This window comes from Meriones unguiculatus, chromosome 12, assembly GCF_030254825.1.
Source record: "Meriones unguiculatus strain TT.TT164.6M chromosome 12, Bangor_MerUng_6.1, whole genome shotgun sequence".
NCBI classification, from domain to species: Eukaryota; Metazoa; Chordata; class Mammalia; order Rodentia; family Muridae; genus Meriones; species Meriones unguiculatus.
Window position 1 is genome coordinate 80016273 of NC_083360.1, and position 16859 is coordinate 80033131.

The 16859-nt window shown below is 43.5% G+C and overlaps 1 protein-coding gene across 5 annotated transcripts in view; it reads left to right on the forward strand.

Moving 5' to 3' along the window:
- Dnajc6 (DnaJ heat shock protein family (Hsp40) member C6) overlaps positions 1 to 16859 on the forward strand; it is a 151276-nt gene that overhangs the window by 90682 nt on the left and 43735 nt on the right. For all 5 annotated transcript variants that reach the window (XM_060365974.1, XM_060365977.1, XM_060365975.1 and 2 more), the window contains 3 exons: positions 13730 to 13880; positions 15083 to 15132; positions 15227 to 15375. In XM_060365974.1, the coding sequence (XP_060221957.1) occupies positions 13730 to 13880; positions 15083 to 15132; positions 15227 to 15375 (350 nt within the window). The remainder of the gene's footprint in view (positions 1 to 13729; positions 13881 to 15082; positions 15133 to 15226; positions 15376 to 16859) is intronic.

The following is a 16859-nucleotide window of genomic DNA, read 5'->3' on the forward strand; positions in this document are numbered from 1 at the left end:
TGGGGAACAATCCTGTCTCCACCTCCCATTTTGTGGTCATGGTGACACTACCACAGATGCAAAGATGCTTACTGCTTCACTTATCTTCCTGTCAGTTCTGGGAGTCCAAACTCAAGTTCTCATACTGGTGTGGCAAGCACGTCGCCCACTGAGGTGCACAACCATGCTTGAGTACTAATAACTTTTTGTTGTTGTTTTTCGAGACAGGATTTCTCTGTGTAGCCTTGGTTGTCCTGGACTCAGTTTGTAGACCAGGCTGGCCTCAAACTCACAGAGATCCATCTGCCTCTGCCTCCCTGAGGGCTGGGATTATAGGTGTGGGATTACACTGTGCCTGGCTAAGTACTAGTAACTTTTAATACTAGTTTTCATTGTTAAGTGGAAAAATTGGCAGGCCCATGGCAGTATAATATGACTTTATTTTTATACATGTGGGTATAGAACCTCAAATATTTCTGTGCTTGTATCTAAAACACATAGAACTAAGAATGGAAGGCTATATTGTTTCTAAAATACCAAGATATTTTTATAAAGTAAAAAACTGGAGTTTAGCCAGGCATGGTGGCATAAGCCCTTAATCCCAGCAATCTGGGGTCAGAGGCAGGAGGAAGTCTGTGAATTCCAGGACAGCCTGGTCTAATGGTGAGATCCTGTCTTAACAAACAGACAAATCAAACCAAACCCTGAACTATATATTTCTGTCTTGTACCTCCTCTCTTTTCTTCCCCTCAACTCCATGGTCACACGTGCATACACACACACACACACACACGCACGCACGCACGCACGCACGCACACATGCACACGCCTGTACTAACACAAGTTGGGGGGGTTTCTTAATCAGTTAAACCCCCATCTCCCAAATTCCAGAGTTCTTTACTGCATGTGTACACAGACCCCTCCTTTGAGCTCCGTGACATATATGTGACATTTCACTCTGGCTTGTCTCAAGAGACTGGGCATGGACTCCTAGTTCCTAGCACAGCACATTCTTAACAAAGAACGGCCAGGAAAGGCAGCTAGGATTACGGGACCAAGAATGGCATTTTGTGTGGATTAATGGGTTTGTTTACCTTGCCAGTCTAGGCTCTAGTTAGGGGTATGGCAATAGGGACATGACTTTTAGAAGTAAAGCGACTTTCATGTGCTTGTTCTGGCTGTGACTTCACACTTGATTTTCTCATTATGTCAGCAGTATTTCAGTGTTCCTGGGCTGACTCCCGGAAATATGTATTGTTTTAAACTTTTGAAATGTGCAAAATTATGCCTTAGCACATAGAAGCCCTTGAGAAGATGGTTTGTTCTTTTTCTTTACTATGTTTTGAAAATGTCAGATTGGGGTGTGTAGTTGGTTCTTATTGCTGGTTATTTCTTGATACCTACAATTAGAATTACCATATGACCCTGCTTTATCACTCTTGGTCTCTAAGTCAATATATTACTGAGGCACCTACCTATCTGTGTGAGTAGAGTCATACTATTGAGAACAGCCAGGACATGGACTCAGCCCATGAACAGGTGAGAGGATAAAGAAGATGTGGTGTGTCCACATAATGGAATTTTAATTCAGCCATAATGAAAACGGAGGTAACGATATCAACAGGAAGATGGATAGAAATAGAAATCATTAAAAAAAAGATTCTGGAAGACAAATAACATATGTAGATCCTAGCTTTAAAATCACACATGTGTGAATAGTACTAATATGTGTGTATACATGAGCTATAGAAATGAAAGGTGAGTCATGCGTGGTTGGTGCACGCCTGAAATCCCAGCACTTGGGAAGGCAGAGGCAGGCGGATCTCTGCAAGTTCAAGGCCAGCTTGGCGTACAAAGAAAGTCCAGGATGGTCAAGGATACAGAGAAACCCTGTCTCAAACAAAACCAAACAAAACCCAAATAAACAAAAAATAAAAGGTGATTCTGAGAAGAGAAAAAGATCTTAAAGGCGGAAGGGTGGTGAAGAGAAATAGGTAACACGTGACATGAAAGCATGTAGGGGAACTAACTGGAGTTGAAAGGGAGCCAGTCGGAGGAGGGCAGGGGCCCTAGAGGAGGGCAGGGGAAAAGGTGCTGAATTAGAACAAAGCGTGATGATGCATTCATATAAAAACGCCACAGTGAAATTTATTACTTTTTTCTAACTTAAAAACTAATTTAAGAAAACCATACCGTATTCTGAGGCTAGATGTAAAATAGGTGGGAAAATAATACCAAAGAAGAGTAGAGAGTGAATCAAATCTTGCTATAATGTTTTCATCTTACATGTTTAACATATATAAAGATTAGTGAAGATGCCTATTATGACCCATGAAAGAACTACCGTTTGAAATAAAAAATATACATAGAGAAAAAGCCAGTAGAAGAATTGAAATTTCATACTAAAATGATGTGATTAATCCTAGTGAGGCTGAAAAAAAAAAAGAAAATAAAAATATAGAAATAGCAATGAAAAAGAGGTAGCGAGACACTAGGCTTACCTCTAGCCACATTTATAATTGTTCTAAGTATAAGTACACTGTACACTATTATTAAAAGGCAGCTCTTACTAGACTGTACAGAAAGTAAGACAGACCTTATGGTGGAATCTAAAATGGCGTCAAAAGCAATGTGCTAAAATCTTGGCTGCCAGCTGATGGGCTTTGGAATATGACTGTATCATGAGGGTAATTGGTGGATTAGTCCTATAGGAAGATCATAGTAACTGTGGAGGTTGGGGGATAGTTGGAGGAAGGGAGACACAGGTAACTCGCCCCTGGAGATCATGAAGCTCTGCTTTAGCTCAGGCCCAAAGTAAAGGCACCAGCTGACATAGACACAGACCTCTAAAACCATGAGCCAAAACAAATCTTCCTTCTTTAAATTTACTCATGATTCCTTGCCAAATTGTATATTGTCTGTACGAATTGAATTTAGGTGCAAAGTCAGCATCAGTCCACATCCTTACAGTGACAGAAGAGCCACAGGTTACACAAAGATGAGCCGGTAGGTTCCTCCTGGAGAAGGCCTTAGTTGTGAATGAAGGTTGAGCTTTGGTAATCTTACTTATGCTGGAAACAATTGCCTTTCAGATGAATTGAGAGAGGAAAAAGAATTCTTTATGTTAGGTACACACTGTTTTGGAATTGTGACTTGTTTCTTGTAATCCAAGTTCCCATCTGGTAATATATCCCATGCGACTGAAGTATAGTTTTTTAGCATTCCCCCTAATGCAGATCGTTAGGTAACAAATTACTGAGGCAGGTTCTCAATATATGACTCTGGCTGACCTTGAACTCACAATCCTGTTCCTGCCTCTCGAGTGCTACCACGATCAACCTAAAAAGTTGCTGTTGTTGTTGTTATTTTTTTGACACAGGGTTTCTCTGTGTATTGATCCTGAGTGCTTTCTGCCTCCCTGAGTGCTGGATTAAAGGTGTGCACCACCACACCCAGCTGTAAAAAGTTTTTAATGGAGTTTTTGCCATTTATAAAACTCTTGGTTGATGGTTTCTCTGTCAGGATCTCATTCTATCTTTTTCAATTTCAATTGCTTCTGATTAAAAGTTAGACATCATTCATGTCATTAGTCATGTCCTTTGCATGTCTCTCTCTCTCTCTCTCTCTCTCTCTCTCTCTCTCTCTCTTTTTCTCTGTTGGTTATTAAGATTGATCCATTATTCTTGGTTTCTGTAGTTTGGTTCTTATGTGTCTATGGTTAGTTCCCTGTGCCTCTATCTTGCTTAGGGTTTGCTGTGTTTCATTCATTCATTCTGTCTTTTCTTTAATTGTTTTAAATATAATTTTTTATTTATGCCCTTCCTCCCTCTTCTTTTCCATGCCCCTTCTACAGTCCACTGATAGGGGAGGACCTCCTCCCCTTCCATCTGACCCTAGCCTATCAGGTCTCATCAGGACTGTCTTTCATAGTCTTCTTCTGTAGCCTGATAAGTCTGCTTCCCACCTCAGGGGAGGTGATCAAAGAGCCAGCCACTGAGTTCATGTCAGAGACAGTCCCTGTTCTCTTACTAGGGAGCCTATTTGGAGACTGATCTGCCATGGGCTATATCTGTGCAGGGTTCTAGTTTATCTCCATGAATGGTCCTTGGTTGGAGTATCAGTCTCAGAAAAGACCCCTGGGCCCAGATTTTTTGGTTCTGTTGTTCTCCTTGTGGAGCTCCAGACCCTTCCAGGTCTTCCTATCTCCCCCTTCTTCTTTCTTTCTTTCTTCTTTCCTTTCCTCCTCCCTCCATTGTTTTGAGAATGTTTCTTTAGACATGCCATGGACTTGATATCCTCTGGCCTCAGCTTCCTGGGTCCTGAGATTTGGGGCATGTATTACCACACTCAGCTATAATAGCTTAATAGCAATTTTGAATCAAGGATAATTTTGCTTTCCTTGAGAACATTTGGCTTTGTCTGGAAGGATTCACGGTCATATATTCTGGGATTTAGGGTTGAGGATGATATTATTATGGTCTAGTTAGTAGAGGTCAAGAGTAGTGCTGAAAATTGCAGTGTTCATGATAGTCATCATAGCAGTCGATGATCCTACCCTCATGTCAATAGGACTGAGTTCCAAGGTTGAGTAATTTGAGCTTGGTTGAGACAATGTCTCCCTACCTAGCCCAGGAGGGCTGAAGTTTATGATACTCCTGCCTCAGACTCCTAAGTACCCATGTGTTGAGGTTACGGGAATATGACACCATTCCTCACTGAGAGACCCTCATTTAAATTAAAATTTCTTCAACAAATTTTAGAAATACTAAAATCTTTTTCCCGTTCAATTTTCTTCTTCATTTTTAGACCTAAGTGGAGGTAGAACTTGACGTCTTAAAGTTTACTGATTTGTTCTTTTGTAGTTTTAGGTCTATGTTTCTTGAAAGAGGGTCTTGCTAGGTAGCTCAGATTAGCCTCGAACCAATGTTCTCCCTATCCTGTCCTTGTAAGTCAGTGGTTCTCAACCTGTGGGTTGAGACCACTTGATGTTACATGTCAGATATCCTGCATATCTGGTATTTATATTACAAATCATAACAGTAGCAAAATTATAGTTATGAAGTAGCAACAAAATAATTTTGTTTGGGGGTCACCACAACAGGAGGAACTGTATTAAAGGGTTACAGTGGAGGAATATGGCCCCACGGTCTAGGGGAACAAGGTTTTTAAAAGGAAAAACCTCAAGCAGCGGGTTACATGCCTTGTGTGATTGAGTAAGGGAAATTAACTTTTTTTGGGGGGGGGAATTAACTTTAAAATGACTGGTTTACTTTAGGTGCCATGTCTATAAATGGTTCTAGCCTGGCCTTCTAGGCCAGTTTCCTAGCAACTGTATCTCTAGTGGGCAGGAAAAGAGTGCAGTAAGGCTAGTTGTTCCCCTGCAGGTAGCTGGACATGTCTCCACGTGGCTGGCCTTTGTTCAACTTTGTGCTTTAAACTTTAAACCAATACCCAAATTCTTTGGTCTCTCATAGCAATAGCGTATCTGTGGATATTGTGGTATCTGTAGTGATATAAATATATTTAATAGCTGATACAACATATGCATTCAAAAGTACAGCCCCATTTTAGTCCATAGAAAAACAAAATGAGCACATACACATTATATATTACTTGTCATGTAATATAACATGAATTATTTATCCTTAACTTCCAGTATTTTCCTGTTGATTTTTGGATATTTTCAAGACTGATTGCACTGCCAGCTAAACGATCCCTATTTTGAGGCTGTGGTTGGATAAAAGGAACAGAAGCAGATCCTTGTGGGAATTTTTTCATTAAACTGATTTCTGCCTAGTTCCGTTGCAAGGCGGGCTGGGCCTAGGCTGACTTACGGGAACCACAATACTTTCATACTCACGCTTTCTACACAGCCCAAGCATACAAAACCTGGGTCAGCACCAGCGCTCTGGGCCCTTGCTGGCCAGGGCCCTGCTCCACCCTCTGCATCTACCGGGCAGTCACTAGACATTTTCAGAGCTGCGGTTCAGCAGCCTGAATTGTTTTAGTAGTTTGTACTATGGGACAAATAGCCCAGAAGTCACATAGTATTTAAAAAACAAAAAAGTGATGACAAATCCATGTGCATGCAAATACTAGCGTGCTACCAATAGCTTATAATACCAATAGCTTATGCCAGAGCTCTATGTGATGGAAAGTAGAACCTCAGAGATATAGAGAGTTGTGCCTCTGTTAAACAGTTTTGATTCTGAATTCCCACCGCGGAAGCTTTACATGCACTGTGTCTAGAAGCTCTGGAAAGAGAGCCCTTTCCTGCTGTATGCCTCCTCCGTCGGGCTGTTCCAACTGTGAATCAGAACAATGTGGCCCTTTGTGACGCAGGCTGTACTGGTCATGGCTGTCTCCACAGCACCTGCTAACTGTCACTTAGTAAGAGTTCACACATATGCCGGGCATATGCTAAGAGCTTCGCAGAAGCTCTCGCGGCCCTCCCACAGCTAGCTGCCTGTGATATTCTGTGGGTGCTTCTCTCCTGCAGGCCAGGAGACTGTTGTGTCCGCCACTGTAGACTGCACGCCCTTCCAGCAGCAAGTGAGAGCCGAACCCATTCAGACCTATAAGCAGCCAGAGTTTCAATACTGCCAGCTTTGTCTAGTCCCTACCTCCTTGCTTGGCATAGTGAGCGTCAAATACTTTTTGCTTAATTTTATTTATCTATTTTTGCATGTGCTAAACTTTTATTTCATGCACTTGGATACCTGTGCTCCTAGGCATGTTGTGGTAGGCAACCCCTGGAATCATTTACTATGAGAGCTGAATTTCTAAGGATGCAAAATAAAATTCCTGCTCATTGATCTATTTAATTGCTGGGAAATCAAGAGCTAGAATATCTTGGCATAAGGACGTCTTTTATGGCAATGTCATTGGATTCTTTGCCCTTGGCCAAACTTTGTAGCAAAAGCATGGCTTGTTCTTGGGGCAGGAGCTGACAGCACATGCCAAAGCATTTTGAGGTTTAGAATTTCACTCCTACACCTGCCAATTGTGTAGATGGCAGATGACAAGTGTATCATGGTGATAGTTAAAAAATAAACATATAGGCATAAGCCAAATAAATTTAAAGCCATGTGGTGGCACATGCCTTTAATCCCAGTACTCAGGTGGAGAGGCAGGTGGATCTCTGTGAGTCTGAAATCAGCCTGATCTACAAAGTGGGTCCAGGACAGCCAGGGCTACATAGAGAAACCCTGTCTCAAACAAACAAACAAACAAACAAAAAACCACAAAACCCCCCAAAACCAAAACCAACCAACCAAACAAACAAACAAGAAAACAAAATCAAACAATCAAACACAAAGGAAAATGCCCCGTGGTGAAAAAGAATGTAAAGATGACCACAATCTAGTAGCAAAGTTGGTTTTATCAGTGTTACCTAATTAGCTGGCTGGCCCTAAGCAGTAACAATTATAAGAAGCAGTGATAGGGTCTTTCTCGAAAGAAGACAGATGGAAGATTCTTATTGAGGTATCTTTGTGAAGGCCGAGAGGACCTGTTGATGGCCCCAGACCTGTGACTGTTGCCAAGTGTTTCCTGCTCTCACTTCTCTATCCTTAAGGTCCTGGACCTAGGTCCTAGATGGACTCTTAGGCAGAAGGATGCCCGGCCTCTTTGCAGTTAGAGATCTGTAGGTACCACTAGAAGACTGGGGTAAGCATAGTTGCTACTCAGAGGCCGTTGTATTGGAATATATGCAGAAGAGGGAGGGCCCCACAGGTGTTTAGCAAGCTTGTGTTGAACTGTAATATTACAGCACTTGGTTATTGTTCTTATTTTATATGTTTTTTAATTGTGAAGTTAAAATATATATTCTTATATCTGATGTTTATATAAATATATTTCTAATATAAATGATATAAACACACACACACACACACACATATATATATATATATGTATTACAGATTTAACTGTGAAGCTGCAAGGCATAGAAAATCTAGAAAATGCAGTCATATAAAGAACTAAAAATATCACTTGTCATTTTATAATTTGACATCATTGTTATAACTAATTTGACACCGCATGAGTGGAGGATGTGCTTATGAGTCCACTAACATTTCATTCTCAAAAACATTTTTTTCCTCTTCTCCCTGTTATCAGTAGTTCTGAATGTTAGATTTTTTCTTCCATGATGTACCTAAGTATATGATTGTGAGTGGTAAAATAGGGGAAAGAGATCAGGCATTGGCAGTTTTCCCATTTTCATTTGTGTGTGAATTTCTAATATAAATGCAAGATGTAAAGCATGAGTGTAAGCAAAATGTTTCTGTGAATGCATTTCAACAGTTCAACTTTATAACAATTATAAATAAACCTGTTAAGATTTTCTGGACACACAAAAAAATGTAGTGGGGAGAAGCCCAGGCTCTGCTGCTATTTGACTAGCTACAAACCCTAGCACAGTAACTGTGGGAGCCTGGGTGAGGTCCTGGTGGGTCTTTATCTTCCTTCGTGAATGGGAAGAGCAGTGGAGCTGCTCCTGGAGTGATGTGAAGATTAAACATCACTGTGGACGAGGCATTTAGATCAGTGTCTGATACGTAAGAGGCATCTTGTAAGTTTGGGTTAGTGTTGTCATTCTTTTATAATAGTTGGAATTTCTGAGGTGACTGTGGTGGTGCATGCTGATAATCTCAGCACTGGGGAGGTGGGTCCTTCAGGAAGGACTTCAAGGTCCTCATTAGCTATACATAGAGCCAAGGGACTGCCTGGATCATACAAGATCCCGTCTCAAAAGCACCAAAATGTATAACATTTCTGAATTCTTTCTCTACACTTCAATGTTTTTTCTCTTACAAGAATGTGCCTATAATGTTTATATTTTTGTTTCCATTTTATCCTTAATTTTAACTATTTGTACTCTTCTACAAGGTAATTTGATAGTTAATTATATGTATATGTACATACACACACACACACACATGAAATGATTATAATGACTACACAACGTTTTTAGGAATACTCAACCAATGTAGGGCTAGAGAAATGGATGAGCAAATAGGAGCATTAGCTGCTCTTCCAGAGGAACTGGGTTTGATTCCCAGCACTGACATGATGGCTCATCATCATCTGTAATTCCAGTTTCAAGGGAATATGAGGCCCTCTTCTGATCTCCGTGAGGCACATGACATCTTGTGGTTGGTGGAATGATAATGGCCCCCATAGGTTCATAGATTTGAATGTTTGGTCTGCAGTTGGTGGAACTGTTTGGGAAAGATTAGGAGGTGTGGCCTTGTTGGAGGCAGTGTGTCACTGTGGGTCAGGCTTTGAGGTTTCAAAAGCCCAGCCATTTTCAGTTAGCTTTCTCTCTTCCTCATGGTGGAATTGTATTGATGTGTGGGCTCTCAGTTACTGTCCTGGTGCCATGCCTGGCTACCTGCCTGCTGCCATGCTTCCCTGCCATGATGGCCATAGACTCTATTACCTTCTGGAACCATGAGCTCCTAATTGAAAGCTTTCTTTGATAAGTTTCCTTGGTTATGGTGTCTCCTCTCAGTGACAGAAAAGTAACTAAAACACATCTACACACACACAATTAAAAATAAGCTAAAATACATCGTTTGTAGTTTCTTGTCACTCAAAACAAGATTGTGGTCAATATCTTTTTTTTCCCCCTCTGAGTGTTTGTATGATATAATACCACACGGGAGGGCCTGCCTTCTTAGGAGTCACCAAGTCAGGCACAGTCCAGGGTGTCCTTGGCATGTGCACTTTTTTTGTATGAACCGTGAGAATATGTGTGGAATGCTGGTGTTCACTAATAGGCTGTGAAACCCTCATCAACATTTTTCATCTCTTTCGTCGGCGTGTCTCAGTGTCTTGGCTCAGTTATCACAGGTGAATAATATGCCTATGGAGGGCAGCTTAGCCTGCCTTTCCTACCTTTTTCACACACCGAGGCAGTGAGGACTGCATGAACATTTGTGCCAGCCCTTTGAAGGGTGTGCTTTCCAAATGACCGTTGAGTTCCTCCAGTCTTCCTTGAAAACCAGGTTAACGCCGACAGGTGACCAGTGAGTAGTTCAGGGGGGAAGTACTCTTTCCCAGGAGTCCCCAGTGCTGTAAGAACTAGTCAGGCAACCTCTGTGAGAGTCTCATAATGGGAGGGGTACAGTACTGCTCTTCTAAGTACTGATAATCCCCTGGAAAACTCTTTTGTGACACTGTTGGGAGTCACATGGGGTTGGTTAGTGGGAAGGCAGGGTATGGCTCTGACATTTGCCTTCTGTGGGCTTGGGTTTTAAGATGACAAAATGTCCTAGATAAGAACCTGCTTGGAGTTGAAGCAGAGACCCAGGCTTTTCTTCTTACATGGTACTCTCCTTCACTTTCAGTTCTGACCTTGATACCCTCTTAGACCCTTGGATCCCAAGGACCCTGGCCAGCATGGTTCCCACATTTAAGATGGACAGTCTAGTGCAGGGGTTGGGAGACTGTCCTTGAAGGGACAGCTGGTAAAGAGGCTCCGTGGTGGGTCAGGTGTGTCACTGCTGTTCAGCTCTGCCATAGCAGCACGGAAGCAGCCCCAGACCAGATGTAAACACATAAGTCTCTTGCTTTCTGCTCTTGTTTTCTGCGAATTCCATGCAAATGATCTACCACTGAGCCATGCCTCTAGCCCTGTATTCCAAGAACGCTTTACTTCTAGACACGGAAAGTCAGCCTTTATGGAATTATGATGTGGTTTGAATGGATGCGCCTTTGATATTTCTTTTACCCAACATTTAAAACACAGGGAAGTATAAAGACAGACAAGTGGCTGGATTTGCCTGAGCTCAGTCTTGCTGTACTGCGGGCATTCTTTACTTCTGCGCTGTCACTTTCCAACTGCGTCTTTGGCTCCATGCTCCGTCAGGTTTTGCAACCTCTTCTCCCCTTTCTTTCATCTAGCCAGGACAATAATACCCTTGGCAGAATCTGTACTCTTGCCACCTAGGGTTTCTCACTAAGGAAAGCTGGCATACCCACCCAAATGAGCCATTAGGGTGAAATCACACAGTGCCCCTCTTCTCTTTTCGTGCCATGGCTTAAGTGAGAGTTTGGATGTTATAAATGGGCTCTGGAAAGTCATTCTGGTTTCTGCAGCATTCTAAGGCTCTAATGAGGAGGCTGAGACCTGAGTGATGCCGAGAGTGAGTTTTAGATGATCAAAGACATTCATATCTTTTAATAGGCCGGTGCCTCAATGTTCTGCTCCAGCATGAAACTGAGAGTCAGCGAGATGTCTAGGTAATCAACTTGATGTCCTCTGTGAGAGAAGGAGGTATTCAGACAGAGCACTTTGGAGTGTAAATGGGGGGAGCACTTTATGCTTCTCTGTCCTCAGTATAGTTGAAATGAAAACAGGGTACTGTTTTTTTATACATGCATGTTCTTAAAGGGAGACATTTCTGTCCTCTTTCAAAGGTGTGGTGGTTTGCATGAGCTGTTCCCCCATAAATCTCAGACATTTGAATACTTGATCCCCACTTGGTGGCTGTTTGTGGAAGATTAGGAGGTGTGGCCTTGCTGGAGGAAGTGTGTCCCTGTGGGTCTTTGAGTTTTCAAACAATTCACACCATTCCGTGTTAGCTTCTTCTACTTTTTATTTTATTTTCATCTTGAGGCATAAACTGAGGCATGAACTTTTATTTTCAGGTTGAGGCATGAACTCTTAGTGGCTGCTGCAGCCAACATACCTGCCGCATGATACCCTGGTGCCCCATCATGATAGACTGTTATTCCTCTGGAGCCATAAGCCCAGATAAACCCTGTCTTTGACAAGTTGCCTTGGTTGTGGTGTTTTCAATTACAGCAACACAAAAGTCACAAATACAGTAGGAAGCAGAGCACGGAGAGCTTATGCTTGGAACACTCCTCTCCAGTGCTGTTAGACCAGGCCCTGATATTTCACTCAAGCTGTGGATCTGAGAGGCCACCAGAGCTCGGATGCCTACGTAATGCATTAGTTTGGTCAGTTTGACAGATGCAGATTGGGGACACGGTGGGGGGTGCACTCTGGTTCTGAGAATATTGACGCTGAGTTGCCCGATGAAATGCACACGGGAGGAGGAGGAGAAGAAGACCCAGAGGCAGTTTACAGGGGCTGGATGCAAGGCAGAGTTGCTAAGGTTCCTTCCCAGAGGACATATGCAATGCCCATCCTTCCTCCTAAGGCCCCAATAACAAACTGAAGCAGGATTCCTCCGGAATTCACTCTAGGGAACCGATGAGTTTATCGGGCTTTGTCACAGCATGCATGTGAAAGGTTACTTACAAGGGTGTGAGGCCTTACCCTTTACCCCTGAGTTGTATAGATAGATGTCCCTCCCTTAGTCTTTGCTGCCTATGTAAGGCAGAGGTGCTTACAACAGGTGTGAAGGGCTGGGTACTTAGGTAAGGGTCTCATGACCCTTCCTGGACCAAGAGAGAATGAGGACGGTTTACAAATTCAGCTGGGATGATTTTTCAGAATCAGGGAGCAGCTGAGCTTTCCAAGATGGCTATTTCTTGACTTGGATGAGAGTCATGAAAAAATAGCAAGGGAGGACCATCTTGGTCACAGCTGGCAGAATCATGGACTGGTGAGGGGTTGGGGCTGGTGGGACATGGCTGCTTCTCACTCAGACTTCGGAATTGCACACGTGGGTGCGAGTAGCTGTAGCTGGCTTTTCTAGTTGGCCGAGATTGTCGATGAACTGCCTTCTTCTTTGTGACTCCATCTCTCCTTCTGTAAGAATTTGAGTAATAGGCCAGGCATCGTATCTTCTACATGTAATCTTAGCATGTAGGAGGCTGAGGCAGGAAGACTGCTGTGAATTCCAGCTCAGCCTTAGCTCCAGAATGAGACTGTGTCTCACAGTGTCTCAGTTAGAAGAAAAAGCAATTTCCAACGGTGGGGAACTGTACCACCTCGAAAGCTCTAAGTAGAGCTGCTGCTGACAGGAAAGTCCAGGAAGTAGAGGACGCTTTTAACGTTTGCTCACGTGTCCATTTGTTTATTCACCAGCATTCACTGTTCTTGGCAATTTCCAATAGAGCTTCACTTTGAAATCGATGCCTAGTGATACCTCAGGCACCCGTAGCTCTTGTGATCAGTATGGAAGACATAGGCATATGTCAATAGCATGCAGAAGTATAGTAGGAACCTAAAATTAAAAAACAAAACAAAACATTCTCTGGCCGGGAAACACAAATACAATGACTTCATTTGATTACAGTTCAGGGAAAAGGACATTTTCAGAGGCAAAGGTCCAAGGCCCCCGGGGAGGGGGTCTCTGGGTCAGGTAGTACCAGAATCTATGATGGCTAGAGATTCTACTAAGCACCCTGAGGTGCAGGTGGTACCGCAACAAGGAGGCGCTTGACCCAAATATCACTGGTGTAGTTTAGAGCTAGCTACAAGAGTACAATTTCCCGTAGTCACAAGGGAAGAGACACCGAAGATTCTGAGAAGTCACGGCGGCAGCCACCGTGCTGTTCTCAGGGGCGATGGCAGGGGCATGGTGCTGTGGGTAGGGGCTGCGGTGTTGGGCGGCGTGACTCTGGACACCCGCGTTCCAAACACCGCCTGCTCCGCAGCGTACTTCGTACTCTCTGGGGATCAGCGGCGATGCCAAAACGCAGCCCGCGAATTCTGAGAGCTGGACGCAGCTGGCGGGACAGGCCCAGCGCCTTAGAGACGACGCGTGCGCGTTGTGGGATTGAGAGAGCTCGGCGGTCTGTAGCGTAACTCCCCGCTCTTCCTTTGCAGGTGCCTCATCTCCAGACATGGAGCCCAGCTATGGGGGAGGCCTTTTTGACATGGTGAAAGGTGGCGCCGGGAGGCTGTTCAGTAACCTGAAGGACAACTTGAAAGACACCCTCAAAGACACATCCTCCCGAGTCATCCAGTCTGTTAGCAGGTGTGTACATCCTTCCCGGTGAGGCTCGCGGAACCCAGGCTTCCAAGGGGTCTGGTTGCCTGCCGACCGCCTACCGGACGGACACAGCTTCAGCTTGGTGACATAATTTGAGATTGATCAACAGAGAGATGCCACTGAAACTATAATGTTAAGTCCTTTAGACGTGTCCTCCAGTCTGAGTTGGAGGGCACTCAGCTCGTTGGTATGTTGGCAGGGGATGGCCAATGTCTCTGGCTTTACATTGTGGGTTCTAGTGAAGGACTGTGTTTATAAACTCTGTGGTGTAGAGCAAGGTAATGAACTCTCCAAGAGGGTCTGTGTCTGAGTGACTTGAGAATTTGCTCAGATAACGAACAGGCAGAATGTGGGTTGCAACGGAAACAGAACTTTTGCATCCAGCTATTTATGTACTGAGAGAAGTTAATTTCTCTCCCCTGTATAAAAATTTTTACATAAATAATGCAGTAGGTTTTTTTATACGTTTATTTATTTATTACGTATACAATGTTCTGTCTGCATGTACATCTGCATACCAGAAGAGTGCACCAGATCCCATTCTAGATGGTTGTGAGCCACCATGTGGTTACTGGGAATTGAACTCATGACATCTGGAAGAGCAGCCAGTGCTCTTTACCTCTGAGCCATCTCTCCAGCCTGGTTTTTTTTTATTCTTAAGAATTATAAAATTATTCATTTATTTTCTTTTACAATATGCAGTTTTGAATTGAAAATCAAACGTCAAATCCAATAAATTTATCAGCATTTTAATCTTGTTTCAAAGGCAAAATTTCCTGTTTCCTCTGTTGTGTAACCAGGACCTTAGTTGGAAGGGAAAGAGCGTTTTAATTGCTTTTTCTCAGCCCCTTCTCTGTCTCCTCTTAGCAGTTCACAACCAGGAAAGAGAGTTCTGGATAGACAGACATTCTGGAACTGTCAGTGTTTGGAAAGACGCAGCAGTTCTATTCTGAGCCTGGCGCTGCCCATCATGGGGCCTGTGTAGAACGGCAGCAGCAGCATGGCTGGGTGGTGAAGACAGAGGATTGGGCTGCCTTCTCTCAGTGATTAGAGGAAAGAGATTGAGGGGATCAAAAATACGCCCGCTGGACAGAAGTGCTCCAGTTGGTGATGTTTAAATGATGGAGAGAGAAATCTTGACACATTTGGATTGCTCTAATCAAGGCCCTCTCCTCTCTCACTTTTAGCTACACAAAGGGAGACCTAGACTTCACTTACGTCACGTCCAGAATTATCGGTAAGTTTCTCATGTTGGTTCGCTGCTCTGAAGGGCCGTTCCTCCTGACAGCAGATCTGTTTAACCTGCCCTCTTTGTGTGTGACCTCTCCTAGTGATGTCCTTTCCTCTGGACAATGTTGACATAGGATTCAGGAATCAGGTTGACGACATTCGTAGCTTTTTGGACTCCAGACACCTTGACCACTACACAGTATACAACCTGTCACCGAAGTCTTACCGAACTGCCAAGTTCCACAGCCGGGTAAGGAGCTTTCTTCCTGGGAAAGGATTGTTGAGGATAATGTAGCGTCTTAGTTAGGGCTTCTTTGCTGTGAAGAGACACCCATGACCATGGCAACTTCTATAAAGGAAAGCATTTCACAGTTCCAGAGATGGTGGGCTTATAGTTTCAGAGGTTTGGTCCATCGTCATCATGGCGGGAGGCATGGCAGTGTCTGGCTGCAGACATGGTGCTGGAGATGGAACTGAAAGTTCTACATCTCAATCTGCAGGTAGCAGAAGGAGACTGTGTCACACTGGGCAAATGTGAGCATGTATCAGACCTCAAAGCCCACCTCCACAAGGACACACTTCCTCCAACAAGGCCTCACCTCTTAATAGTACCCCTCTCTATGAGCCAAGCATTTGAACACCTGAGTCTAAGGGAGCCATACCTACTCAAACCACCAAAAGTGGCCTCACTATGGTCGAGGGTGTTTTTAGTCTGGGGAGATGTCCTTGGGGCCCTTATCATAGGCATATGAGCTGAGGAAATATGAACTATGGGCCCTTCTAACAACAACAAAAAAATCTTGCTATGAAATATTTTAAAGATTTTACTTGGGTGAGAATAACTATAAGAACGTGTCCCTGCTAATGAAATACTACTGAACCTGGGAGCTCAGTGCATTTGATGGTTGCTTATGAACTTAGAAACTGAACTGCTGCACAGCATAATTGCTACAGAAAAACAGTGGTTTTTGATTGATGCCTTTGATCTTCCTCAAAAAAGTCTACACTTGTTCTATGGCATCAATATGGGCACACACACAAAATAAATAAATGCAGTTTGATTTCAGATAGGCAAAGCATTTGTTGGGCATCAGTTGCTTTTACCCAGGATCCCCCTCCCCCGTTTTTACAATAGAACACTGTTTTATGTTTTTTGCTTTTTTCTCTTAAGATTCTCGTTGCTACTGATAATCTCTGGGCTTAGTCTCCACATCTGTCCCCCACACCAAAAGCATCGTTTTATGTGCCGGCCAAGTCTCATTCTGTCCTAACAGTCAGCGAGATATGAAAGTTTTGTCAAGGATCTTTTCAACGTGATCTTAGAACACTCTTGAATGCCAGTGTGCATCAAAACCACTTTCAAGGCTTATTGGTACCAACTTCTGCCTCAGGGGAATGAAGATGGGGCAAGATTCTGCCTTTCTTTCTTTTTTTTTTTTTTCAATGCAGTTTATTCAGGAACCTTGAACAATCATCTGACCCTGGGGAAAGCCAGCCCACAGCTTAAATAGCCTCTGGGTAGCCAACCCAGGCATGCCACGTGGGCAATGCAGATAGGTCCACATACTTGGAAGCAAGCCAGATCCTCAGCCTTAGCTAAATGTGGAATTGTTCGTGACAGAGAGCACTCACCATCGGGAAGGTGGAAGGCGGAAACCAGCTCCATCTTTAAGGCACAGCATTCCGCAGCTCTCTATAGTTCCCCCTTTTTGTTTTAGACGCATCAGGCAAGAG